This window comes from Vulpes vulpes, chromosome 8, assembly GCF_048418805.1.
Source record: "Vulpes vulpes isolate BD-2025 chromosome 8, VulVul3, whole genome shotgun sequence".
Lineage (NCBI taxonomy): Eukaryota > Metazoa > Chordata > Mammalia > Carnivora > Canidae > Vulpes > Vulpes vulpes.
The window spans coordinates 100,602,661-100,629,979 of NC_132787.1; the positions used below are offsets into that span (position 1 = coordinate 100,602,661).

The 27,319-nt window shown below is 35.7% G+C and overlaps 1 protein-coding gene across 3 annotated transcripts in view; it reads left to right on the forward strand.

Annotated features, from left to right (window-relative positions):
- The window catches only part of NBAS (NBAS subunit of NRZ tethering complex), a 316,983-nt gene that overhangs the window by 89,549 nt on the left and 200,115 nt on the right, over nucleotides 1-27,319 (forward strand). For all 3 annotated transcript variants that reach the window (XM_072767683.1, XM_072767684.1, XM_072767686.1), the window contains exons 20-21: nucleotides 2,854-2,958; nucleotides 3,776-3,912. In XM_072767683.1, coding sequence (XP_072623784.1) covers nucleotides 2,854-2,958; nucleotides 3,776-3,912 — 242 coding nt within the window. The remainder of the gene's footprint in view (nucleotides 1-2,853; nucleotides 2,959-3,775; nucleotides 3,913-27,319) is intronic.

The window sequence follows — 27,319 nt, forward strand, 5'->3', positions numbered from 1 at the left end:
TAAAAATGGATTCATTTCAGTGGGCCACAAGTGCCTGGTATGTACTAGCCATTATGGCAGTGCTGGAGGTGGGGATAAGAATAAGGAACTGTCCTTCTGGAGTCTGTATTATGTAGACAATAAGTGATGACAATGATGTGCAATGAATTGATGAGAGAGCATAGTGCGGAAAAACATTCAGTTTTTCCTCAAGACATCTGAGAAGACTCTACATAGGAAATTATATTTCAACTAGTCTTTAAAAAAAAAAAAGTCAGATTTAGGGGGCTGGGGAATACTATGAGGGGGACATGAGAGCAGAAGCTCTGAAAAGGTATAGAGGTTTTGTCTTGTTGGCTGCTATATCTCCAAGCTCAGATTGGTACCTGGCTCCTTGCAGGGCTCAGCAAATATTTGTTAAAGCAATCAATAGATAAGAGAGTATCTTAAGAAATACCAACACGTTTGTTGAGGACTTACTGTTTGTCAGCCACTGTGCTGGGTACTTAATCCAGATTATTTCTCAGCAGTCCTTTCAGGCAAGTGCTATTCTCCTTTCAGTTTTATGAGTATGAAAACCGAGGCTTGGAGAAGGAAAGTAATTTGCTTAAGTAGAAAGCAAAAACTCCTAAGGATGTCTCTTGAATTCATTAGCCTGTGCGATAATCAGCATGCTGTATGAAGAAAGGCCCAACATTACAAAAAGAGGTGGGATGCTCTCCAGAGAGTGAACTTGTGGGGTGAGGCTGGGCTGCGAGGGAGGGGCAGCGGAGACCAGAGGGAGAAGAGGTGATTAGAATAGTTTCTGGCCACATTTTGAAAGGTCTCTCATGCTGTGTAAGGAATTGAGTTCAATTGTTGGAGGTTGAGTGAGTTTAGGAGAGAGCAGGAAGTGGGTAAGTGGAGACAGTAGTTGTAAGCAGTTCTTTCAAGAAGTTTTGTTTGAAGGAAGCCAAGAAATGGTGTTAGCTACAGGGTATATGAAATGAAGTGTTATTTTTATTTTTTATTTTTTTATTTATATATTTTTAAAGATTTTATTTATTTATTCATGAGAGACAGAGAGAGAGAGGCAGAGACATAGGCAGAGGGAGAAGGAGGCTCCATGCAGGAAGCCCAATGTGGGACTCAATCTCAGGACTCCAGGATCACATTCAGCCCTGGGCTGAATGAAGGCAGGCACTCAACTGCTGAGCCACCCAGGCTTCCCAAAGTGTTACTTTTTTTTAATAGAAGGAAGAAGTATTGTTTGTATGCTAATCGGAAGGAACCAAAAGAGGGTGAGGAGGAATTTATCAAACAGAAGAAAGAGGAGATGATGGCATGATTATAGAAACAGGAGAAATGGGCTCCAGAGCTTGAGTAGGGTTCTGGACTATTTGGCAAGCAGATGTATATAATTTTTCTGTCGTAATGGAAGGAAGGAAAATCCTGTTGGTATAGATGCAGGTAGATGTGCAATTTTAGTGGGTTGGAAAATGAATTTCCTATCTAATGGTGTCAGTTAAAAAAGTATATGCAGTAAATTTTCAGTTGAGAATGGAGATGGGGACTAAGTATTGGAGATCTGAAAAGAATGAAAGAATTGTAGAAAAGTCCCTAACAGAATAGGAGAGGGAACTTGTTAGGGAAATGTAGTGGCATTGAGGGATAGCAGATTTGAGTTGAATTTATAAAATTTCATATCTTTCTTAAAGTATAGATTAGAGGATAATGAACCCAGATGTACTCCCTGCCCAGCTTCAACCATTTTGCTAAACTTCTTTTACTCTCCACTCTTGCCTTTTCTTTCACTGAAAGAAAGGTGGGTATGGTGGGTATTTGTCGTTTCTAATGGCTGAGTAATATTCCATTGTATACATAAATCAAATGATGTTGCTCCTTAAGGCTCCTTTCATTCCATTTCCCTCGAAATCATATTCACTTCTGTATTAATAACAGTATGTCATTAACAGTATGTGACTCATCTGACTCTAGAACTCTTGGCCTGTTATCCATCTGCCTCCTGGGAAGTTCCTTTTAGAGGTGCTATAGTTCCAAGTCCAGTATGTTTGCAAGTGACCTTCTCAACCCTGCACCCTCCCCCTCTCACCTCCTCCACACCTCCACTTACCTTGTCTCTCTCTTACCTCAGTATATTAATCCAGTCAACAAGTAATTATTGGTTATGTATATGCAAAGCAGTCTGCTAGGTATCTGGGGTTCAGCATTAAGCATGACAGACATGAGCCCTGTGTCCTACATCGCAGTGGGGAGATCTTCATTTGCAGTTGCCATGCTAACTCCTATTTGTCTTTTATAGGAGAACGAGTTTTATAGTACCCTTCCTCTTCCTCTGTGTTTCCTTTTAGCTGTTCCTCTGCACTGATTTCTCTTCCCTACTAGATTTTAAGCCATTTGGAGGGCAGGAAAAGTGTATATGGTATCACTGCCCCCTCTCACATAGTAGACAGCCAAAAAAAATTGATTCATTGTTGAAGGAATGAATGATTCAGTCTGCATTTTACATTGTTCAGCAGCAGTAAAGTTAATGTAAAGTTCTCATACAGATGCAGGTGCTCATAATGGAGAGGCATGTATAATGGTTGCTTATTTGTTTTTAGCAGGTGGTTGGTTTTGGTTGTCTTACTGTAATTAATTTTTTACTGCCTATTTCATTTACTTCTTAATTTTTTTTTAATTAACAGCATTTATAAATATGGCCATTTTCAAAATAAAGGCAAGAATGCAGATGTACTACTTTAGTTCACAGTTGATAGTTTAATTAATTCAGAGCTTATTTATTTGGGGAGGCAGAGTTGTAAAGGTTTTTAATATTTTCTTGTCACCCGTATTTAAAAGCCTTTTCATTATTAAGTTGCTCTTTCCCCTCAGGAAATCCTGGGAGTGCCTCATGCATCTGAGCAGAGATACGATGCTGAATTCTTTAAGAAGTTCAGAAATCAGAATATTGTTCTCTCAGCAAGAACTTATGCTCGGGTAATTTCTTTTTTGTAAATAAAATAATTATGGCTATTAACATTTTTTAAATCTCTGAGCCACACGGTTAATGTTACTGCATGCATTCACCATCATTTCATTTTTTGTTGCAATATTCATGTAGAGAAAATGGAATTAAATTTTTTTTTTTTTTTTTTTAAATTTTTATTTATGATAGTCACAGAGAGAGAGAGAGAGGCAGAGACACAGGCGGAGGGAGAAGCAGGCTCCATGCACCGGGAGCCCGATGTGGGATTCGATCCCGGGTCTCCAGGATCGCGCCCTGGGCCAAAGGCAGGCGCCAAACCACTGCGCCACCCAGGGATCCCCTGGAATTAAATTTTTAAAAATGTTTATTCATTGTTCCTTTGCCCATTTTCCTGCTCATGCCCCCTCTATCTCAAATAAAATCTTAAAAAAAAGGGGGGGAGGGAGGGCATGTGGGTGGCTTAGTTGGTTAAGCCTCTGATTTTGGCTCAGGCCATGATTTCAGGACCCTGAGGTAGAGTCCTGAGTCTGTGGGGAGTCTGCTTGTCCCTTTCCCTTTGGCCCTCTGCCTGCTCATGCTCTTTCTCTTTCTCTCTCCCTCAGATCTTGAAAAAGTATAAATGTTTATTCACCAGAGATTTAAAAATAAGTAATTTTTATAGCATCAGATTGAGAAATTGATAGAGTAGGAAGAGTTAGGAATATTTCAAAGTACCTTATATCAGAACAGCGTAAAAAGTTAATTTTAGGTTTTCGAATGTTGTCTTACAAAATCATTCACTTATTTCTAAGGTTTACATTGCAAACTTCCCCCTTGCCATTTGTACAGGAAAGTAACGTACAAGCCCTTGAAATTCTATTCACTTATCATGGATCAGACCTGCTTCCTCATCGCCTTGCAATTCTCTCCAACTTCCCAGAGACCACCTCTCCACATGAATATGCTGTTCTGCTGCCTGAAGCTTGGTATGTGACTGGGTATAGTGAATTTTACCTTCTTTCTAACAGTTTTTTGTTTCATGTGGCATAATTTGAATTAAGCAAAATTAATTTAATCCATTTAAACTTTCTTTTGATTATAAAATTATTTCTAACCGTATTTTTAAATGATCTTAAAGCCAAAATGTGTCTAGCATAGCAGGGTCACCTTAACTTAATAAGCATGAACTAACTTTCTCTCTCTCTCTCTTTTCTTTTCTTTCTCTTTCTTTTCTTTTTTCTTTCTTTTTTTCTCTTTCTTTCTTTTTTTTTTCTTTTCTTTTCTTTCTTGAAGGCCTCCTGATTTTACTGGTGTGTGCTCAGTATGCAGTGTTTTTATGGTTAAGAACATTTGTTTTTTGTGTTTCTTTTTTTATTTTTATTTTTTTGTTTCTTTGTTTAAAGACAGTTTTTAGGATAACAATATCTGTCTGAGTTAGATGTATCTTTTAGAAATGTAGTTCTGACAGTATCGGGTAGTAGGTCCAAGGGACTTGGGAACGTCTGAATCTTACTTCTCTTAACACCGTTTCTCCCCATGAAATTCCAGAGACAGAAAGACAAATGGGAAATCAGAGTTCCACTTTATTACTAATTGAACTGATGCTCTTTATCTCAGTTCAAGGCTATTTGAGAATTGGGTCACTACACATGACATAGACTCTTAGTTCAGTGGTCTTCGTTGTAGCAGCCAGTAGGCTTCTGGAGGCCAGAACATTTCTTCTTGAGAATGAAGAAGAGATAATAAATTTGCTTCAGTGTCCAGCTCAAAATGGGTAGGTAGGCCATTTGCTCCAGGCCTGAGTGGCACCTGGGAGCCTACAGGAGTACAGTGGATCCTATGCTTGTCCATGACTGCATTGAGGCCAAAGGCAAGAGTATTCACAGGGGGACATTTTACATCCAGTGAGTGAACTGGTTTAGTAAATGTGAGGCCTTCTTACATCTACTAGTAAATCTGGCTTAGTCACTGAGCTGCATGATTCATATACATTCTGAATTTGAGTTTACTCATCATTACCATGAAGTGACAGTCCCTGTGTTGCTTATTCATCCTGTATATATTGAGTAACAACTGAATTGATAGGTATGAGGTCTGCTGGTAATCTGTAAAACAAGAGATTGTGACCTTTCCAGTTGGAATCACTGTTGCAAATTTTAGCTACTGGCAACTTAATACTGTTAAGGGATGTTACTGGAATTGGGGATCACTTGGCTTCCTTATTTCTCCCCTGTCACTTCCACCCAGGATTCTGTTGGTAAGCTTAGGTATTTTTGATGGTGAGGACCAATGTTTATAGAGTAATTAGTAGGTATTTCATATATAGTTATATCTGGTTTTCAAACACTTTTGGTATTATCCCTCTTATTATAAAAACTGATTTATAGAAGTTTAGTAGTATAACTTTCTGTAAGTATGGCCAGGATTTGTAATTTATGTTTGTTTATAGCTGTAGGCAGCTCAAAAAATAAGTTCTAAATTCCTCATTTTACACACTACTCTTAGTGTTCAAAAAGTCTTTGTCATGATAAAAGTGAATAAAAAGAAGCTTGATTTTATTCTTAATTTTCATGTAATTTCTTTTATATTGGTACAGTGATATATAGAATGTGTTTTGTGACAGTATAAGTATTTTAGAATATAATTGTATTGTTTTCTACCGTTTTGCAAAAATAGATCTAATCTGAATGTAAATGAGTTTTTTCTATAAAAGTATAGAAAAGGGCCATCTCTTAAAAAAAGACAGGGGGCTACCATCTCTTAAAGTTTTTTTTTTTTTTTAAGGTAGTTTGTCTTTAGATTTAAGTTCATTTATGGTTATTGTCTCCTGATGACTGCTTAGATAAACACATGATTTTTTGATATTTCAGAATTGGTTTGCAAAATAGTTTTACAATGCCCAATACTGGATCATCTCTAAATGCCTTATGGTTCCCTTACTGGGGCTGCTGTAACCTGTAACCTGCTTAAATTGTGATAGATACTGGAGGTGTGTGTGTATATATATATATATACACACACACACACACACACACACACACACACACACACATATACATATATATATATATCTCCACATACCATGTTATAGCAGGGGGTTATAGAGGATAAAGCTATTTGGAATCATTGTGTTGGAATATGTTGCTAGACAAAACTCTGAAAAGTCTGGATTCTTAGGAGTCCTTAACTATATTCATTTTAAACACATTGAGGAAATAAAGATTTTTGTTTCTCAGGAAAGTCACATTGAGTGTATTTTTTTCTCTAATTAGAAAGAGTGAGGAACAACAGTAGGTTTTAACAGTAATGTCTCTTTCCTTATGATTTTATGTGGCTATAAAGCAAACCCACAGTTACGTTTCAGGCATAGCCTCTCCTATGAGGTCTTCCATAAACTTACTCCTTTTCCTATATTCTCACCATCTTTGTTCTTGTAGTAGAACCCTTTTTACAGTATATTTTAGTTAGTTTTTTTTTTTTTATGTCAGCTTCACTCTCTCTTGTCCCCTATTTTAATAAACATCCAATCTTAAACTGAAAACTAACTCTTTAAGGTAGAGACCATCTCCTCCTTATTTTTGGCCTAAAGTGGGTGGTGCTTGTGTAGTAGGGTCTCTGGAAATGCTTTTCTAGCTGGGTAAATTAGGTCTGCTTTATGTCCATTTATAAGAGAAGTCAAAGGCTGTCCTGTAGGAAATACAACAGAATAGATTTCTTACCTTTAACAATGGAGGTGCTCTGGTTAGTGTCTCACTGAGGCTCTGACGGCCTTAATTTATGAGTCTGGTGCTATTTGAGCTCATGGTTAAAGCCTTACATTTTCCCAGCTTGAAGTTTTATTGTAATGGATGTGGAATCAATAAGATCTATTTATAGAAATCATTTCCTTTTTGAGGAAATTTATTCTCCGAATACTTGGTATTTATCTTCCAATCACTTTCAAGTCAGATGAACACCTAGTGTCTTTTGTTGGACCAAGCGAGCTCTTCTGCACTTGTTTGCTGAGCACCATCTGTGTGCCTGGCACTGGGGGAGGTGAGCAAAACACAGTTTCTCTTTAGCAGGAGTTATTCAGATATGTTTTAAGCATCAAGAGAAAGTCCTGCTTTACAGCATCATGCTTTCAAACTGAGGAAGAAATAAGAGTTGGAAAGACTAAATAGGGATGAGCACTGGGTGTTATACTATATGTTGGCAAATCGCACTCCAGTAAAAAAAAAAAAAAAAAAAAAAAAAAAAAGACTAAATACATTTGCAGCCTTGTCTGCCTTTTTTTTTTTTTTAAAGCCTCCTCAGTTGCAGTGTTTGAAAACTAATAACCTGACCTTCCCTCTTCCTCATTTACTGCCTTTAAGGACAGCAGAGCATTCTGTCCACATGCCTTTTTTTCTCAGAGTATATACTGCTCAGCAGCTGAGCCCATTGCATCCTGCTTTATCTTTCCTTCAGCCCCTCCACTTGTATTTTGCAAGAAATAAATTTTTAGTAATCTATTCAATACATTTGAAACAAGTTACTCAACTCTAAATGGCTCCCCGAATGCAGAATGACTGTGTAACTCTGCACAGTCTTTAGTTGGCTGTTAGGATAGCAGCACAGTGTCCCTCCTTTTCTCCCTCCTGCTGTGCAAGCCTCTTGTCCCTGGAGCATGCCATGCTTGCCCCTGACTGGTGCACCCTCCTCTTGGATCTTCATGTGACTAGGCCTCTTACTTCCTTCTGAGTCCCTCTCAGAGGCTGTCTTTTCAACAAACCCTTCTCTGACCACTCTTTTTCTATAGCCTTCACTCTTTCTCACTGTTTTTGCCCTTAGCAGGTTTTTCTTCATGGCACTTACACCTAACATCTCCTATGGTTGTTTGTCTTCAACACTTTATCTGATCTCCCTTGGCCATCTTATTTAAGATTTTACCCTAACTTTAAATCCCCCTTCCTTGTTTTATTTTCTTCCTAGCATTTATCACCCCTATGTTAGTGTTCTACTTACTTGTTACTTGTTTCCCTGCTAAAACAGCAGCTCCAGTAGGACAGGGACTTGGTGTGTTTTCTCCTCTTCCTTAGCCCTTCCACACTTAGAAGATTGCCTGGCACGTTTTAGGCACTCAGTAAATACTTGTTGACTGAATGAATAAATTCCTTCCCCATAAGGGAAGGACCTTGTGTCTTGCTCACTTGGGTAGAGTATATACGTGGGAGGATAGGTAGGTTTTTGCATTTCAGAGTTTGAGCTCTGTAATGGGAAGCAATAGTAAGTTATGTTAACAAAGTGGCCTTTTACTTATCCTGTGTTGAGATCCTGTAGACACAGCTTTTGCTTTTGCGTTGAACCAAAGTTTGACTAACTGATTTTGTTTGGGCCAAATTTTATGATTATGATTGCTGGGAAACTTCTGTGGTATATGCTAGTTTTATGTTTTATATTGTCATTCTTAAATTATCATGTGTGTTTGACAGTGATGAAATTTAACCCAATTTTGTAAAACTTTGAAATTACATTTTTCTGTCAGATGATTCATCTTTTTATTAGCTATCCTTAATATGTCATTGCTATAAAATGTATACACTTTATGTTCTAGTTGCCTGGTTTAGTTGAAGTGCAAAGGTAGCATTTCTATCTTTATTAGCTTCCACAATTTGTGCTAATAGAGATTTCTATAAAAGGGATTTTTTTTCTTTTAGAATTTTTGATCCTTAAGGCATGTTTTTGAAAGATTATTTAATTTTTTCATCTTAGGCCTCTTTTCCCATTGTAGAATCTTTCTAGAATGATGGAAGTAACGTAGTTTTAAAAGTTATATTTTGAACAGTTGTCTGTTGAAGTAGCATAAGGGTTAGAGCTTTGATTCTAGAGCCAACTTACTTAGTTCGTGTTTTTAAATAGCTTTTCTTAAATGTACCTCAGTCTTCTCAACTGTAAAATGGCATGATTGTAACACCTACCTCATAGCATTGTGAGAATGTTTAATGAGTCTGTGTATATAAAACACTGAGAACAGTGCTTGGCACCAGATAAATGCTACTTATGTGTTTGCAATTTTTTTTTTAAGATTTTATTTATTTATGAGAAACAGAGAGAGAGAGAGAGAGAGAGAGAGGCACAGACACAGGCAGAGAGAGAAGCAGGCTCCATGCAGGGAGCCTGATGTGGGACTCGATCCCAGGTCCCCAGGATCACACCCCAGGCTGAAGGCGGCACTAAACCGCTGAGCCACCGGGGCTACCCTGTGTTTGCAAGTGTTAATGCAGAATCCTCTAGGAGAGTCTTGGCTTTATATACATCATATGCTTACTGTTTTAAACTTCTTATTGAAATAATCTTATAATTATGTAATAGTTGAATGGAGAATATGGGGAATGCCTATATATCCTTCACTTCTCCTTTCTTCCCATATAATCATAGCACATTTATCAAAAATAAGAAATTGGCACTGGAATAGTCAGTTCTGCTATAACATGACATATACATTCCTAAAAATCACTGACTATGCAGAATCATGCAGTGAAAACACAGGACTTATGTAAAAAATGGGATTAATGGTCCAGCACTCAAAAACGTTGTTCAGAGAAACAAAGTTAGGAAACTAAAGTCCTAACATATTTTTACATGTGTTACTTGGGTAACAGACATGCAAATACTAAAAGATGGCACTTACCTAAGAAAAAACTTAGCACAACTTCTCATGTGGAAATGGGTATCAGAAGAGTTGCATTCCTGCATTATTGGGAAGTGAAGGAAGCAGGGTGGTTAGAAATCTGGTGGAAAGTTGTGCCACCAGATGCGGATGGGGGGGCTTCCTAACTCACTCTGGAAACTGAGTTCACTGGTAGATGTTTGGGTGTCCCTGCACCTGTAACCCGACATAACTGGGTTCAGTGTTCTGTGTGCACCTGGTGTTTCTTGTGGATGAAATTGGGAGTCAGCAAATGTGAAATTTGTGTTACGCTCCTATGTGTCATTAAAACAAACTTGCATCTTTAAATAGGATAGCAGAACTGACTGTACAATACTGTTAACTAAATGACAGATTTATTTGGATATAATTAGTTTTTCTACTAATATCTCTTTTCTGTTTCCAAATTCAATCCAGGATACCACATTGCATTTAGATTTCATTTATTTTTAATATATGGAAATGAACTCTGTTGTATATATCTGTCAGGCAGGAAATTATTTGACGCATGTATTTGCTAGATAATGAAAATTGATACTTGTATTTGTATTCCTGGATCATTTCCAGAATCAATAAGGAAAGACTGAATTATTTAGTATATTTGAGATATTATAATATTTAAAGTATTTTATAGTTCTAAGTGGTAAAATTCTATTGATGGAAGTCGAATATCCAGAACATTGCATAGTCATCATCGTAGGCAAGCTGTTACTATAGTACATTGGCAGTTTGTTTGCTTGTAAATACCTGAGTTTAGTTAGATTATTTGGTGATTGAAAGTTTGACTGAAAAGCATTCTGTAAATGTGCAGATGAGTTGTTCTTGTGTGAACCATAAAAATGTGTTACAGACCTTTCTGTTTTCTTTTCTGAATTTGTGATTATAAGAATTATTTGTTGACTTGTAATCATTCTCTGCCTTCAGCTCCTTGGCGATTAATGTGACATCCCATTAATGCTAAAAATCAGAAGAGGCTGGGTAAAAGACATTAAGTCATTTTTGTTTAGATTGTGTAGAATGTCAGCCTAATCTTATGTCAGCACATACCTGGCTACCTAGAAACTGCTTTTTTTTTCCTTAGAGCATAGAAATAGAAAGCACTTTCACCTGCGTTCATTTAGAACAACATTGCAAAACAGTACAGTAAAAGTTGTATGACAGCTCAACTGGCAAAACATTTCTCCTCCTCAAGAGACCCAGGACCTCTTTGTGCCAGGCTTACTTAACTGCATGTTTGTCCCTCTCATTTTATTCCCTTGCTAACCCCGAAGCGTTCCTACTTTTCCTAGGACCTAATCCCTTTGTGTTGTTCTCTGCCCCACTTGATAATGCAGCAAGATGATAGACTAATTGGGTTCTTCAATAGTTCGATTCAGAATGAATATATCTTTTGTGCATTTGTAAGTCATGTTTTTGGTTTTGCGTATTTTTAGCTTTGTTAAATTTAGGGACCATTAAGATCATTTGGCCATTATAAACTTTTATTTTTTATTTTATTTATTTTTTTAATAATAAATTTATTTTTTATTGGTGTTCAATTTGCCAACATACAGAATAACACCCAGTGCTCATCCCGTCAAGTGCCCCTCTCAGTGCCCGTCACCCATTCACCCCCACCCCCCACCCTCCTCCCCTTCCACCACCCCTAGTTCGTTTCCCACAGTTAGGAGTCTTCATGTTCTGTCTCCCTTTCTGATATTTCCTACCCATTTCTTCTCCCTTCCCTTCGATTCCCTTTCACTATTATTTATATTCCCCAAATGAATGAGACCATATAATGTTTGTCTTTCTCCGATTGACTTATTTCACTCAGCATCATACCCTCCAGTTCCATCCACGTTGAAGCAAATGGTGGGTATTTGTCATTTCTAATAGCTGAGTAATATTCCATTGTATACATAAACCACATCTTCTTTATCCATTCATCTTTCGATGGACACCAAGGCTCCTTCCACAGTTTTTAATTTTTTTAGAAACATTTTTGATTGTAAATGCATAGTATCAAATTTACCATTTTAACCATTTTTCAGCATACAGTTCAGTAGTAAACACATTCACCTTGTTCAACCAATTTCTAGAACTTTTTGTCTTGTGAAACTAAAACTCTGTGCCCACTAAACAACTTTCCATTTTCCATTCAACCCAGTCTCTGACCAGCATCATTCTGCTTTGTGTCTGGATGATGTTTTCTACTCTAGGTGGCTCATGTAAGTGGAATCATGAGATATTTGTCTTTCTTTGGCTCTTTTATTTCACTTAGCATAATATCCTCAAGGCATCAAATACTTTTAGTGAAATTAAACTTATGATTAAATAAAATTTAGATTGGCTTGCCATCCGTGGGTCATGTTTCTATTTGTGCTGTGGAAGTACTGCCCAAATGAAGTAAAGGATGAAGATGAATTCTCGTTTGAGATGCAAGGTTACTGTTATTGCCTAATTTCCTATGGCAAACCTTTTCATCTTTTTGTGGTAAAGAGAGGGTACAGACTGAAGGGAATGTTTAGTCTCTAACTTTTGTTTTCTAAATCTTGGGTTTGAGTAGCCAAGCATAGAGATTTTTTCTGTAATTACAATAACATAAGATTTATGTGCTAAAATAGCAAAACATAAATAGGCATTTTATTAAAATTTCCAATAGGACAAATTTGATTTAGGTCAAATTGATTTTATAACCAGATGACATTGTTTCCATTCTTCACAATGGAGAGGTAGATTGTTACTATACTTGCCGTTTCAGATTGTTGATGCTTTCATATTCTGCATTAGTTGGTGATTTTTTTTTTTCAGAAATGAAATAATGAAATAATTTGAACTATCTTTTTCAATGAAGTCTCAGTGGAAACACTAGGCAGCTTTCAATTGGGAACTGTAAATTTTTATTTGTTTTCCTTGAAGGGCAACAGAAGACTGTACCAGAATTAATTAATGGTGGCTTAGTTTCATAGTTTTTTTTTTTTTTTTTTTTAGTTTCATAGTTTTAAGGATACTCTGGAAGTTTCTCTTCCATAAGAAGCATATTAATATTTCTTTCGAATCAGATACTGAGTTTTGAATTTTAATCTTTTTAAGTGAAATTTATAACAAATCATGAGTACCTATGAAACTGATTTAAAAATTAAAGCATTTCTAAATTGCTTTATCTTATTTTGTTTTCATTGAAAGAACAGTTTAAAGAAGATGAAGGAGTCATTCGAAATTGTGTGACGTCAGTCAAATGTGTGGTCCCTGTCCATAGATAAATTAGAATCTAGCAGGTAAGATCAGGCTGGTTAGGTATAGATGTAACTATCATGTAATTAAAATACATGTTATAGGATGAGTTTAGATAGGTTTGAGATAGGAGAGGTTACTGTCTGTTACAAAGGAGGTAAATCAGGAAAGCCTTCTTGGAAGAGGTAAGGTTTGCTCTAGACCTTGAAAGTTGAGTGTGACTTTGATATTGAGAAGTTTGAGGAGGAAATAGTCGTCTAAATATTTAACCTGAAGTTGTTTTACTCACTCAGTCTTCACCTATACAAAAGATGTTCCCCCCCAAAAAAAAGATGTTCCCGGTGAATTCATTAGTTGAAATGAATTTTTAAAAATATTTATTCATTTGAGAGAGAGAGAGAGAGAGAGGCAGAACACAAGCAAGGGGAGAGGGAGAAAAACTGATTCGTGCTGATTAGGGAGCCCAGTGTGGGACTAGGTCCCAGGACCTGGAGATCATGACCTGAGCCCCAGGGCAGACGCTTAACCATCTGAGCCACCAGGCAGCCCTGTTAATTGAAGTGAATTAATGCACAGAATTTGAATAAACAATCAGGAATTTCTTTTTCCTTATGTTTTTATGTAGCCTACTTCTGTTCATAAAGATTTCTTTTTTCCTTCACTGAAACTGTTAAAAAGCAGTTTCCGTTGGTCATTCTGTTGGTCATCCCCACTGTAATTTTGTTGTTGTAAAGGAAATATCACCTAAACTGTAGCCTGGAAGATAAAATAATTATGGGAAAAATTGGAGCATTGCATTTACTTGTTTGATTCTCAAGAGAAAAATGAAAATGTTTCTTTTCCCTTTAAAATTGAAAAGTTGATTAGTTACCTAATCAAAATTCAATTCCCATATGTGCAGTTTATTTCTGAATTGCTGTGAACAAAGAACAATAAATTGGTTTGTATTTTAGGCTTGCAATAAGTATTTGGCCTTCTGTGGTGAGAGGAGTATAGAGAGTACTTTACAAAACGGGATATATTGGCAGTTCCTGAATCCAAGAATAACCTGATGTTTGGATCAGAAAGGAAAAGCTAATCACCTCAACTGTCTGGGAGCAGGGTCTGGGGCTGGCAGTGGGATAATTGGTTTAATTGTCTCCTGGCACTGTGGGCACGTTAGATCTTGACTCAATTAGTTCTTGTCTTTCTATTTATGTAAAGCAACAAGATGGATTTAGGGCAATTTCTTTGATTAAGAAGGTGGAAATGAATATTTCAGAGTAATTTTTATGGGCTTTGCAAAGTATGATGATACTGATATTTTGTATTTGATACTCTGAGAAGTACTAAGGAAATGAAGGTGTGCTGATTTGTTGATTTCCTCTTTTTTACTTACAAATCAATTTTATGTTTTACATAAAATTCTCACAGCGTGTTGGGCAAAACAGAAAAGGGATTGTTATCCTGCTTTCAGGACAAAAAATTTGAGAGGCATTAGTAGAAATATATGCTGAAATAGGGAATCATTTTGAAAATAACTTTAATTGCACGATCGTTTTAGTGTATGTGTAACATTGTCAAATGTTTTTAATGTGGCTTAATGCAGTTCAAAGTTTATAATTTTATTTGAAATTAAGACCTCTTTGAGAGAGTACTTTTTAAAAAACTAATGTACTCTCCTAAAAATCTGTTACTAGATTCAGCATTACTTCCTGGTACCAAATTATATTCTTTTCATAGAGATGAGATTTTTCTTTCAGTATTCATTTTCCTCCAAACTTTAAGTACCCTGCCCAATAATTCTGAACATGTGATCCTTAAGTAGATTATAACATCTTCTGAATGGTTGAATTACCTTAGGGAAATAGTCCCTATAATTCTTCTTGATCACAAAATGTCTTTTCCAGTCAAGATTTCATTAATATGTAAATACTTGTCTGTAACAGCAGTGAATCTCTTTATCACACTATATTTAATTAACATATAAATAACCCTGAGAGACACTTTCCCAATTTCTGATATAGCCAAGCCTGTTTAAATATTGTATTTGTAATAAGAAAAATTCTATTAAGAATCAAATTCATATTTCATACACAAAGTACATACATACACTACTTTAAAAAATGTTTTGACCTCTTTGTTTACCCAATTTTTAATAACTGTAGAAAGAAACCTCCGTGACATATGTAAATATTGGGATCACATGACATGGTACTGACATATTTGATGTAGAGAAGTGGCAGTGTGGTAGTACTCTGGGAAGATCAAAGGCTTTTTGTCAAAATCTGAGTGTGTGTCTTGGCCCTGATACTTTGATAGCTGTGTTACCTTTGAGAAGTCCCTTAGCTTCTATAAATTTCAGTTTCTTCAAGTGTGGGACCAGGGACATTGCAGAGGTATTGTGATGATTGAGTAATGTAAGAGCGATCAGTGTCCTCTGTTACTGTTTCTAGCATATCACTGGCGTTCAGTGTACAGCAGTGGTAAGGCTATGGCAGCAGCAGTACCAGTTTTTTTGGTACATGTGGATAAGCATATCATGTTACAGATATCTTGTAGTTTCAAGTGCATTAAGTAGGCTTGCGAAAGACTGATGAGTAAACAAAATGTAAATGTAGTAGGGAATATCCTTCCCTGCAGATACTGATGCCGTGATTTGCCCATCTGGCACAGCATCCCTTTCTTGATATCAGGTACCTGAGGTTCCAAATTCTTAATGAAGTGGCTACCTAGTGAACCTTAGCTTGAATGCAATTTTAAAGTTTTTAGTTTCACTTTGTATTGAATTATATATACAGGAACATGAACAAACTGTAAATGTGTAATTTATACAGTTGGTATATTTGTACAATTGATGTACAGTTTGGTGCATTTGTGAACAAGTTGAAGAACGACATTGTGAGCATCCCTTATACCCTCTCCTGTTACCCTCTTGTAGTCACCTCATCTAAGAGAACCACTATCCTGACTTCTGATGCTAAAACTTAGTTTTGTCTATGAAAGAAACAGAATGGCTTGTGAGGACTTTTTTACATTAAACTCTGGAAAAGCATAGATAGCTATTCTCAACAGAGATTAGATTTCTTCACATTGGATACTTTTCTAATGCTGGATGTACATTGATTTTTTTAATATTTAAAGTGTGTTTCTTATAGACAATATAAGATTGTCTTATATAACAATATAAGATTGTTGATCCTTGAACAAGGTGGGTGTTAGGGGCACTGACTTACTGTGCAGTCAGAAATCCATGTGTGAGTTTTGATTTCTCCAGAGCTTAACTACTAATAGCTAGCTTACTGTTGACCAGAAGTTACCAGTAGCATGATCAATTAACATGTATGTTGTATGTATTATATACTATATTCTTACAATAAAGTAAGCTAGGGAAAAGAAAATTTTATTAAAAAATTGTAAGGAAGAGAAAACAGTTATAGTACTGTATTTATCGGAAAAATCTGTGTATAAGTGGACCCACATAGTTCAAACTGGTTTTATTCAAGGATCAGCTGTAATGGAATCTTGCTGTTTAATCTAGCAATCTCTGCCTTTAATTGTCTTGCTCTGGCTATATACATATAATGCATAGTTCAGTATGGCTTAGTTCAAACCTGACATTTTGGTTATTTGTTTATCGTTTGTTCTATTTATTTATTATTTGCCTTTTTCTCTTTTCCTGCCTCTTTTGAGTTGGCTGTTTTTATAATTCCACTTAATCTCCTTTATTGAATTATTAACTGTATGTGTGTGTATGTGTGTGTGTGGTTGCTGTAGTGTTTACAGCATGTATCTTTAGCTTATGGTGGTCTACCTTCAAATAATACAGCAAAACTTCATGTATAATGTAAGAACCTTTCCCCAGTATTTTTCCATTTTTCTCTCTGCTGGCTTTTGAATGATTGTTGACCTATATTTGACTTTTATGTATGTTATGAACTCCACAATACATTTTTTGTCTTTTTTTGCTTTAATCAGTAACTTCTTTAAAAATTAAAAATACACTTTATATTTGCACATGTATTTACTGTTTCCACTCCTGTTCATTGCCTTTTGTAGGTCCAGATTTCTATCTAATACCAATTTTGTTTTGTCTGGAAGGTTTTCTTTGGCACCTCTTTTAGGGCTAGTCTGCTGGCAACACATTCTCTGCTTTTGTTTGCCCAAAGAAGTCTTTATTTTGCCTTTGTTTTGAAAAATACTTTTGCTGAGTACATGATTCTAGGCTGTCACTTTTATCCTTTAAGTCCTTTAGAGGTTGTGCACCTCTGATGTCTTCCATTGTCCTCCATGAGGCTGGTTTCATTCTCACTGTTTGTCTACATCATGTGTCTTAACTTTCTTTGGTTGTTTTTAAAATTTTCTTTATAACTAGTTTTGAGCTCTTGGACTATCATGTGCCTTGTTGTGGTTTTCTTCGTGTTTGTTCTCATTGCTGCTTATTGACTTCTTTGGATCTACACCAAATTTAGTAAATTCATGTGTATTATTTCTTCTGATATTTTTTTCTTCTCTCATCTCTCCTCCTTATTACAGTCTTTTTGGGCTACCACTTATATGTGTGCTAGCCACTTGCTCTTGTCTTACAATTCATTTTTTTTCCCAGTCTTTTCTGCTTTTCATTTTGGATTGTTTCTATTACTTTGCAAGTTGACTACTTGCTTCTGTGGTTTCTGCTCTTAATGCCATCTTAATGCTCTTAATGAAAAGTGTTTTCATCTGAGCTGCTGAGTTTTCATTACTAGGAGTTAGATTTGGACTTAAAAAGTTTTTTCTATCTCCATTTCATGTTATTGGTATTTCTTGGTCTTAAGAAATTGGTAATTCTTCTAGTTATAGGCCTTAATTTCCTGCTTTTTTACATACCTGGTATTTTTTATTGGATGCCAGGCATGTAGGTTTGTTCATCTCACCAGATGAGTTCCTATCTCTGTTGTTATGGAATGTACTTAGTCCTTTGTCATAATGCATTATGTAATCACATTGTGTGTGTGTGTGTGTGTGTGTGTGTGTACTATTAGGTTAGCTTCTCTGGGAAGTTGATCTAAATAGATTTCTTAATTTATAATGGGTTAAATTAATCCATAATGGGTTTCCTTAATCTGAAAATTACAGAAAGTGTTCTTGCAATGCAGGTATAGGGCTGTTTATTTGATGTTGTGTCTAGTTTGTGAATAATCTGGAGCCTATTTTTATTTCAGGGTCAACTCTCTCACCTCTTCCTGAGTACTTCCTGTACTTGTTTGTGATTTTGTGAATGAGTGTTTACTGTGTAGTAAGAATCCATACTAAAACATATTAGACCCATTTTCTTCAATTCTCTAATATTTTTCTTTCTTTCTCTTCCTACAATCTCTAATTTAACTTTGAACTTTATCAACAGTAGAAATGTGTTAGAATTACTTGCGCCACAGATGTTTGGACCATTATCTTCCCAACCACAGCCTGTGGAATTGACATCAGAGCCTTTCTGTCTACATTTCTGGGATTTTTGTTTCTTTAGTTATGATTGTATGTTAGTCTGCAGTTAATTTGGACTAGATCCAAAGAATTCATGATGGAAAGGCTCTAAACAGACTTGTACAGCAATATCTTAGGGCAAACCCCCTTTTGTGCTGCTTTGTTTATTTAAAGCTTAGGACTTTTCACATCTCTTTGTGCTTATACATGCTCATATACAGCGCAGAGCCACTTGCAGCATACAGTACCTGCAGTGTTGCTGATGGCATGGGTATACTATAGGAGGTTGTACAATCCATTTCAGAAATTTTAAATCAGAAAAATTTGAACAAACCCTAGAGTATATTGTCTAAATCTGTAGCCACAGAGCAAGCAACCATATTCATCTTGAACTGTAAATACCCTGTGGTTTATCCATCTACCTATCCATTTATCTATCATTAATTATTTATTTAGCGAGGTTTAGGGCAGCCCCAGTGACGCAGCGGTTTAGCGCCGCCTACAGCTCAGGGTGTGATCTTGGAGACCCACGTCGGGCTCCCTGCATGAAGCCTGCTTCTCCCTCTGCCTGAGTCTCTGCCTCTCTCTCTCTCATGAATAAATAAATAAAATCTTAAAAAAGTATTTAGTGAGGTTTAAATGAATGCCAGGTATTGTATTAAGGATATAAAAATGACTAAAACCTTGAAGGAGCTTACAGTTCAGTAAAGGAGCAAGACACAAATAAATGTACATATCTTATGTGACCTATGATGGGGTTATATCCTGATAAACCCGTTGTTGAAAATGCATTTAATAAAACTAACTTACTGAATATCATAGCTTAGCTTAGCCTACCTTAAACATGTTCATAATGCTAGACTACAGTTCGGGAAAATCATCTAACACAAAGCCTATTTATAATAAAGTGGTGAGCATCTTATGTAATTTATTGAATTACTGAAGTACTGAAAGTGAAAAACAGAATGGTTATATGATTACAGAAGGGTTTTAAGTAAATTGGGTGTTTATCCTCAGTAGTCAGTTGCATGGCTGACTGGAAGCTGTGGCACACTGCTGCTATCCAACATCGTGAGAGAGTATCATACCACATAACACTAGCCCAGGAAAAGAGCAAATTTCAAAATTCAAAGTAGTTTCTACTGAATGCATATTCCTTTCACACCATCATAAAGTAAAACATTGTATATTGAACCATTCTAAGTTGGGGACTGCTGATAATTCTGTGCAGTGACAGCAGTAACAGGAATACATTAAAAGCTTAGTAGTGGGGAAGAAAGTCAGGTAACCTTTATTTGGGAACATTACAGAAGGTTTCAATTGTTTTTCCCTCTAAAGATCACTACACTGATTGTTCCAATTAAAGACAACGTTGTAAATATGCATGCCATGAATTAGACTACTTTTCTATCCATTTAGGTGAGGAATATTATATATATTTATATATATTATATATATAAAGTGCTGAATTTATAATTTTTTAATTATAATTTTTTAAAATTATTTTTAAAAAATATCAATCCACATTTTTTTCCTAATGCCACTATATAACTTGGTTTCTGAAGTGTGTATGTATGTGTATATATATATATATATATATATATATATATATATATATATATATATTTTGACAAGTTTAAGAGTTAGAGTAACACAATGCACGCTTCCTTTTTAAAAGGTGCTTGCTGAGTAATTACTTCCTTGAATCATTTTGCCGATATTCTTAGGTACTTAGGGTATAAAGTGCCCTCATCTGAATCATTTGTGTACAAATAATCACACCAGTGGTGAGGTAAATGTTGCAAGAGTATCACAGTCTTAGCTATGTAGTCTTAGTTGGCTCATATTTTTTATTTATTGTTCAGATTAAATTTTTTTCTTTTTTTAAGTTGAAATATAGTTGGCACACAGTGTTACATTAACTTCAGATTGGTTTCAGCATCAAATTAGTTTCACAACATAGTTTTTTGACAAGTCTATACCTTATGCTATGCTCACCACAAGGGTTATTATCATTTGTCATCATCCAATGCTATTATAGTACAGTTGATAATATTCCCTATGCTGTGCCTTTATTCCTAGGACTTATTCATTCTGAAACTGGAAGCTTCTGTCTCACTACCCTTCACCCATTTCGCTCATCCCCCACCTATCTGCCCTCTGGTGTAACCATCAGTTCTCTGCGTTTATGGGTCTGTTTCTGCCCTTTGTTTCTTTAGTTGTTTGTTTTTTAGATTCCGCATATAAATGAAATCATATGGTATCTGTCTTTCTCTGCCCAACTTACTTCACTTAGCATAATACCCTCTAAGTCCATCCATGTTGTCACAAATGGCAAGATCTCAGCTTTTTTTTTTTTTTTTAATGACTAATACTCTGTTGTATAAGTGTACTAGGCATCATCTTTATCCATTCATCCATTGATGGAACTGGGGTTGCTTCCACATCATGGCTATTGTAAATAATGCTGCAGTAAATATAGAGGTGCATGTATCTTTTCAAATTGGTATTTTCATTTTCTTTGTGTAAATACCCAGTAATGGAATTACTGGATCAGATGGTTTTGAGGAATCTCCATATTGTTTTCCATATTAACTACATCAATTTACATTCCTACCAGCAGTGCACGGTGGTCTTTTTTTCTCCACATCCTTGCCAACACTTGTTTGTTATTCCTTGTCTTTTTGATTCTAGCCATTGTGACAGGTATAAGGTGATATCTCATTGTGGTTTTGATTTGCATTTCCCTGATGAATAATTTCTCATGTGTTCAGACTAAGTTTTATATCTTAATTAAATCTTATCTTTTCAGTTCTTAAAGTTTGTTAGTTGTTTTTGAGAGCCCTGATACTAGAATGAAGAGAATATCAGTGGATCTGTTCCTACTGATCATTTGTTTATTCACTTAGTAAGTCAGGCTCTGGAACCAGGCTGTCTGGGTTAAATCTCAGCTGCAGCTTTTTAGTTGTGTGACTTTGCATGTTAGTAAACATTTCTATGGCACTGTTTTCTCTCCTATAAAATGAGAAACATGATACCTGTTTCTCAAGATTCCTGAATTTATATATGTGTGAATATAATTGCTTATAGAGCTTTGTATTTAGGCTCACACATAGGAAGTGGTATGTGTGAAATATCCTTGCAGGGGGGCACCTAGGGGGTTCAGTCGGTTAGGCAGCTTCCTTTGGCTTGATTTTGGGGTCCTGGGATCAAGCCCTGCATTGTGCTCCCTGCTCAATAGGGAGTCTGTTCTTCCTCTCCTTCTGCTACTCCTGCTTGTGCTCTCCCTCTCTGTCAAATAAATAAATCTTTAAAAAAAAGCCCCAAAGTAATGCCCATTCAGTATAGTTCTTAGAGGCACGAATTTGCGGGGTCTTGATCACACTTCCTGTGTCTTGAGATCTGCACAGGCATTGTTTTTGCTGTTTTCTTTAGTTATATGAGTAAAAGGAAGATTAAAAAAATTATTCTTTTTTGGGCAGCCTGGGTGGCTCAGCGGTTTAGCGCCGCCTTCAGCCCAGGGTGTGATCTTGGAGACCCGGGATCAAGTCCCACGTCGGGCTCCCTCCATGGAGCCTGCTTCTCCCTCTGCCTGTGTCTCTCCCTCTCTCTGTGTGTATCTTTCATGAATAAATAGATAAAATCTTTAAAAAAAATAAATTATTCTTTTCTTCTCTAAACCTCTGATTTAAACTCTTAGCATTACAACCTTATGTAGGGTCAGGGCTTGTAATGTACATTGATAAAACATTCATAAACATTTTGGTACATTTCATTAGCTTTATAGTTGGTAAATTCAGTTGTCATATACTTTTATCTTTGTCCTGGAAGGTTTTGCTGCTTTAATTAATAGACTAAAGGAGATTGGTCAGGGTCTTGTTATCTTTAAGTAATATGAAATAAGGGTTTTGCTGCTATTCAGTCTAAGTAACAGAACAGGGAGTAAAATTGACTTGATTTCTCTTACGTTACTTCCTTGACGGTGGTTGGCACTGTAGTTTTGAGCTTCTCCCATATGAAATGGTCCTTCCTCATCAGTGTTTAGTTGGCTCTTGAACCTCACATCTTTCAGTATCTTCACATTGAATATGTGTTCTTCCTTACTGAATGAAATACTGGCTACTCTGAAGCTGTAGTTGAGTTTATGCTATAAATGAAAGTTAAAATTCACCAGTTTTAATTCACCCGTATTTTCCATAGGTGCAATACTATAAATATGAAAATCATCACAAAAATTAATACAAATAGAAACATTTATAAATATTGCGTGTAATACCTCATGCTGAATATAAAAATTACTACATAAATGTTTTGGGGATTTTAAAAAAATGTTGTCTATTTTAGCTTATTCTTATTAAAATATATGCCATTGAGATTGGGTTTGAGGATACCTTTCGTCCCCCTTCCCCTCTTAGTAACTTTGCCTGTAGCAAACATAAGTCTTCTTCATTGTTCTGAGACCTTGAGTGCCTCTTCTTCAGAATGAGGGTCCTCTGTCCAAGCAAGGGACAGGTGATGTGGTAGTGTAAGGTCAACTGACCTCTGTAGTCCTCTGTTGCCCCTTGTTTTGTTGACAGCAAACACGTTGGTGAAGAGTAGCCTTTCTTACTTAACTTTTCTGAGAGAATTTCCTTTGAAGTTTGTGGCTTTCCCTTAAACTTTAATGATTTCGCCAACTTGTGCTCAGAAATAATTGAATCATCCTTTGGTTATGGTAAAATATTTATTTTCAAACTTTGTTTTAAGGGTTTGGGAGAGAGATGATGCCTTGTGGATACTGTTGCTTATTTCTCTGTCATAAATCAGTTCATCACTTCTTATTACTGCTTGTTATGTTGGCCAGGTGCCATGTATTCAGGATGGTGTCAGCAGAGTTTATTGCAGTTGTTAGGTATTTGTAAATATAATCATTGATATTATTTATATTATGTTACTATTTATCATAAAATAGATCTTGAAATGTCACCCAGTTACATATATCTTATATTTTACTCTCCATGAAAACCTTTTGCTGATGTTAGGAATAATGATGCTTTTTATGATGTTTGAACATTTATTATATATCAGGTACTACTCTAAAGTCTTTAGGTGTAGTACCTTGATTCTCCCCAAATCCAAATGAAGTTAATACTGTTGTTCTTTCTGTGTCACTAATGGGAAAACTAAGGCACAGGCAATTTAAATAATTCAATCAAGGTTACACAGCTGTGCACAGTAGCATCTGTCACAGAGGTTGGCTTCCAAGAGCATACTCCTAAGTATAATGGATCAGAATTCAAGAAAATATTTGTCTAGTCTTATCTTCATTTTGGGCAGATAATATTACAGAATTTGTTAAATAGATGAAGCAGCAGGGTCCCAGGGAATAGATGCAGTAGCTGGTGGAGGGGGGAGGAGAATCTAAGTCCTAGAGGTGGTTTTTTTTTTTTTTTAAGAATTTATTTATTTATTTATGAGAGACACACACACACAGAGGCAGAGATGTAGACAGAGGGAGAAGCAGGCTCCCTGTAGCCTGAAGTGGGACTTGATCCCAGGACCTGGGGATCACACCTTGAGCCGAAGGCAGATGCTCAACCACTGAGCCTCCCAGGTGTCCCAGTGGAGGTGGTATTTTCACGCTGCTTTCTCTTATACATTGCTAACATCTGAGAATACAGGTTAAGTTTCAAAATAACTTCATAATCTGCTATATTTTCTAAGTCCTGTATTAATAGAAGTGAATCCTGTTGGTCCAGAAGAGAACTCTGAATGATGCCTTAAGATAGTTTTTTTTTTTTTCCAACCTGGCGTACTAAATGATAGCTAGCTTTTGACTGGTTTCCCAAGGAGTTTCAGACCAGTTGATGTGTTCAGTGATGATAACCACAGTGTAGTTTGCATGTGGGCTCAAGTTATTATTATTTCTTGTCCTTTATTTACCAGAACATTTTCTTCTATGCTAAATAATAGAAATAAATATAACTCCATGTCTTAAAACCAGCACATAAAAGGTGGCAATTAGTAGTAACTCACAGTTTATTTTGCCTTTTATTTCCATGGCATAGAACACGAACAAAAGAACTTTTTGTAAGTTTATTCTTGATAAAATTTCTTTGAAATAAAACATTTAAATTTAGTGTGAGAAATAATTGGTGAGAGAATAGTCGAACATAATAGAACTTGAAATATTCATTCTTTTCCTGCTGACAGATAAATGTTACCTTCAGATGAAACCAGCAAAGTTTATTGTTTGGAATAAAACAATGAACTGGATTCTAATATAAAGAATCTTAAAATTAAGCAGCCATTATTTTGCAAAGAGATCATATAAGTTTACCCTGTGCTTTCTTTTTTTTAGTGATGCATTTTAAGTTTTAAGACTTCTTAAGTCAAGCAGAAACAAGAAATGACAAAGATGAAACAAAGTATATGTAAATGTGTTGTGTTTGTGGAACTTTAGATTTGAAGTGTAACTTTTGCAACTCTCCAAAGTTCGTACAATTCTTTAGAAGAAAGCAGTGTATTTTCTAGGTTTGTTTTTTTTTTTAAAACCAGTTTCACCTAGCCCATTGATGGATTTACATGACTAAGATGTTTATTGTGAAGAGAATTAAGTAAAAAAGATTTTTCTCTGAATTTTATTGTATGTGCTATCGTTTTGCTTACCTTCTCAAAGAGTAAAGTAGCTAAAATTTGAGCATTTTTAAAAAGGTAATGATTAGTTATTTTCAAGTCTAAAGAATAGTGAGATTTAGGGAAATACATATTCTGAAACATTTTTCTCACCTGAACTAGAACATGACGTGTCCAACTACCCAGATTAGATGTCCACCAGTACTAGCATAGCTTGCTCTTGCATCAGCGTAGTGGTCTATGTTAGGAAAGTATTTCTCTCAGATCTGTAGATTCCATATATAGGTACTTTTTGGCATATGTATTTTTATGAACAGATTGTCCCCTTTTATTGCTTTATTCCAATTTTGAATTTCTGTGATACTATGAGCACTTTTTGAAAAAATTTGAGGATAGTAAACAGTATTCACTTAAAAATCTTTGTGTTTTCATTTAATAACTCAACTGACACATTGTTTTAGAGTCTGCTAAATGCCAGGCACTATTTTAGTTATTGAGGATATGGCAGTAGACAAAACAAACAAAAATTTTGCCCTCAAGGAATTTATATTTTAGGTAGGAAGGAGATCTTGTTTTTGAAATGCAATTATTTGAAGCATGATAAAGAACTTATGGTATTTTTATAGCAAGTATTTTAAACTCGTAAAATTTGTTTTAAAATAGTTTGCAGAAATATTCAGTAAGGAAAGGAAAGAACAGAAAGAAGGTTTTTGATTTTTGCTTTATGTAAGTGTTGGTGATCAGACCTAAGGTCCAGCCGTATTAGGAGAAGTTAGTTTCATCATTTTAGTAATCTACTGGTATTGAGTTTGGTTTTTTTTTTTTTTTTTTTGAGTTTGGTTTTATATTGTACTTTAAATATGCATGTAAGTGGTCCTTATTGGATTGTCTGAATTAAATTTTGGGAAGGCTGAAATGACCCTTTTCTTGCCACCTACACATTTTGCCTGGTGGCTCTTAGATAGGAAGCAAGGCAATGGTGAAAATGAGAATGGATTTGTGGTTGGGCTAGATTATAGCCTCTGTGCCCTTTCTACAGGTGTGTGCTAGCTAGAAGGCTAAGTTTTGGATTCTAGCTGGTTGTGTTTAAATCTTGGCACTGTCATTTATTACTTTTATGAGGATGGGCAAGTTAACTTGGTTTAAAGTTTTCCTGTTGTAATATGAGGAAGATCATATTACTAGCTGCATTACATTGGCAGGGCTAAATGAAGTCTTGTATGTTTAATACATTTCATCCTGTCTAGTCCATAGTAGGAGATCATTAAGTGTTAAAGATTATTGTTGCTGATCATTGCAGATATACTAATAGTACAAGTAGTAACATTACTACATCAGTGGTAATTAGCACATTTGGAAACATTTTAGTTGGGCTTTGCTTTGAAAATGCAGCAAAAAACTTTATTAACCCAGGACTCTTCAGGCCTACCTTTTGGAGTGTACTTCTGAACAGAACTTGTCTGAAAATGTGTTTTGATAAAAATTGGCTTGTTTTCATACCCTGTCTGTTCAGTGAAGCTTAACAAAGTTATATAGCTTTCTAGTCTTTAAATACCAAATGAATATTATTTTGTTGAGGGTCCCACACTACTATTAGTCATTTCAGTAATACTTCTTATATTTAATATATACTTTCTATAGAAAGTACAAATCTCAACTTACGATACATTTTTCTAAAATTCTTTTAGAAAGCATTTTGTGTAGCTATGGAACCGTGTCTGCTTTAATTAGAAAAGGCAGTAATCGTTTGTTCATTTTTTTTCCCCTTTGTTCCTCAATTCACTGCTACAATTTATTCTTATGTTGGAAGAGTTTGCATTATCATCACCATCATTGTATCCCCATGTACTCTTTTACTTTCCATTTCAGTAGCCTGTGATAAAGTATTAGTTATTGACATGGAGGGAAATAAAATGGTTTTTTATTTGGTGACAAATGAAATAGTGTGATTGTGGCATCCATGCTAAATGATCATCTGTGTGATGCAGGAATTTAAAAATATGAACTCAGAAGCCTTCACAAATGTATCTCTGGGACACATTATGCAGGAACATTACATGCTAGCTTCAAAGTGGGTAAAATACTGTATTTATAAAATATGGTATAATGCATTTCTTCTTGTCTGTATTTAATAGGGAGCTTTGACTTTGGATAAGTTGCACCAGTAATAATCTGGTGGGGATGCTGTTGACTGACGAACAGCACTGCCCCTTCTCAGACCTTTCAGTTTCCACCTTTCTGAAATCACCCAGTGGGCTCCTGTTACCGCTTACATGAGGACTAACCTCTCACTGACATAATACTCAAATGTTTACGAAGGGCTTCTTGTACAAGGTATGTTACATAATCTTGTAAGAGAAGAAAGTGAAAAATACAACCTGATATAAGAAAGTGCAATCCTTTCCCTGGAGTTCTGGTAAATTTTAGAAAATTGCTACTATTAATACTCAGAAACA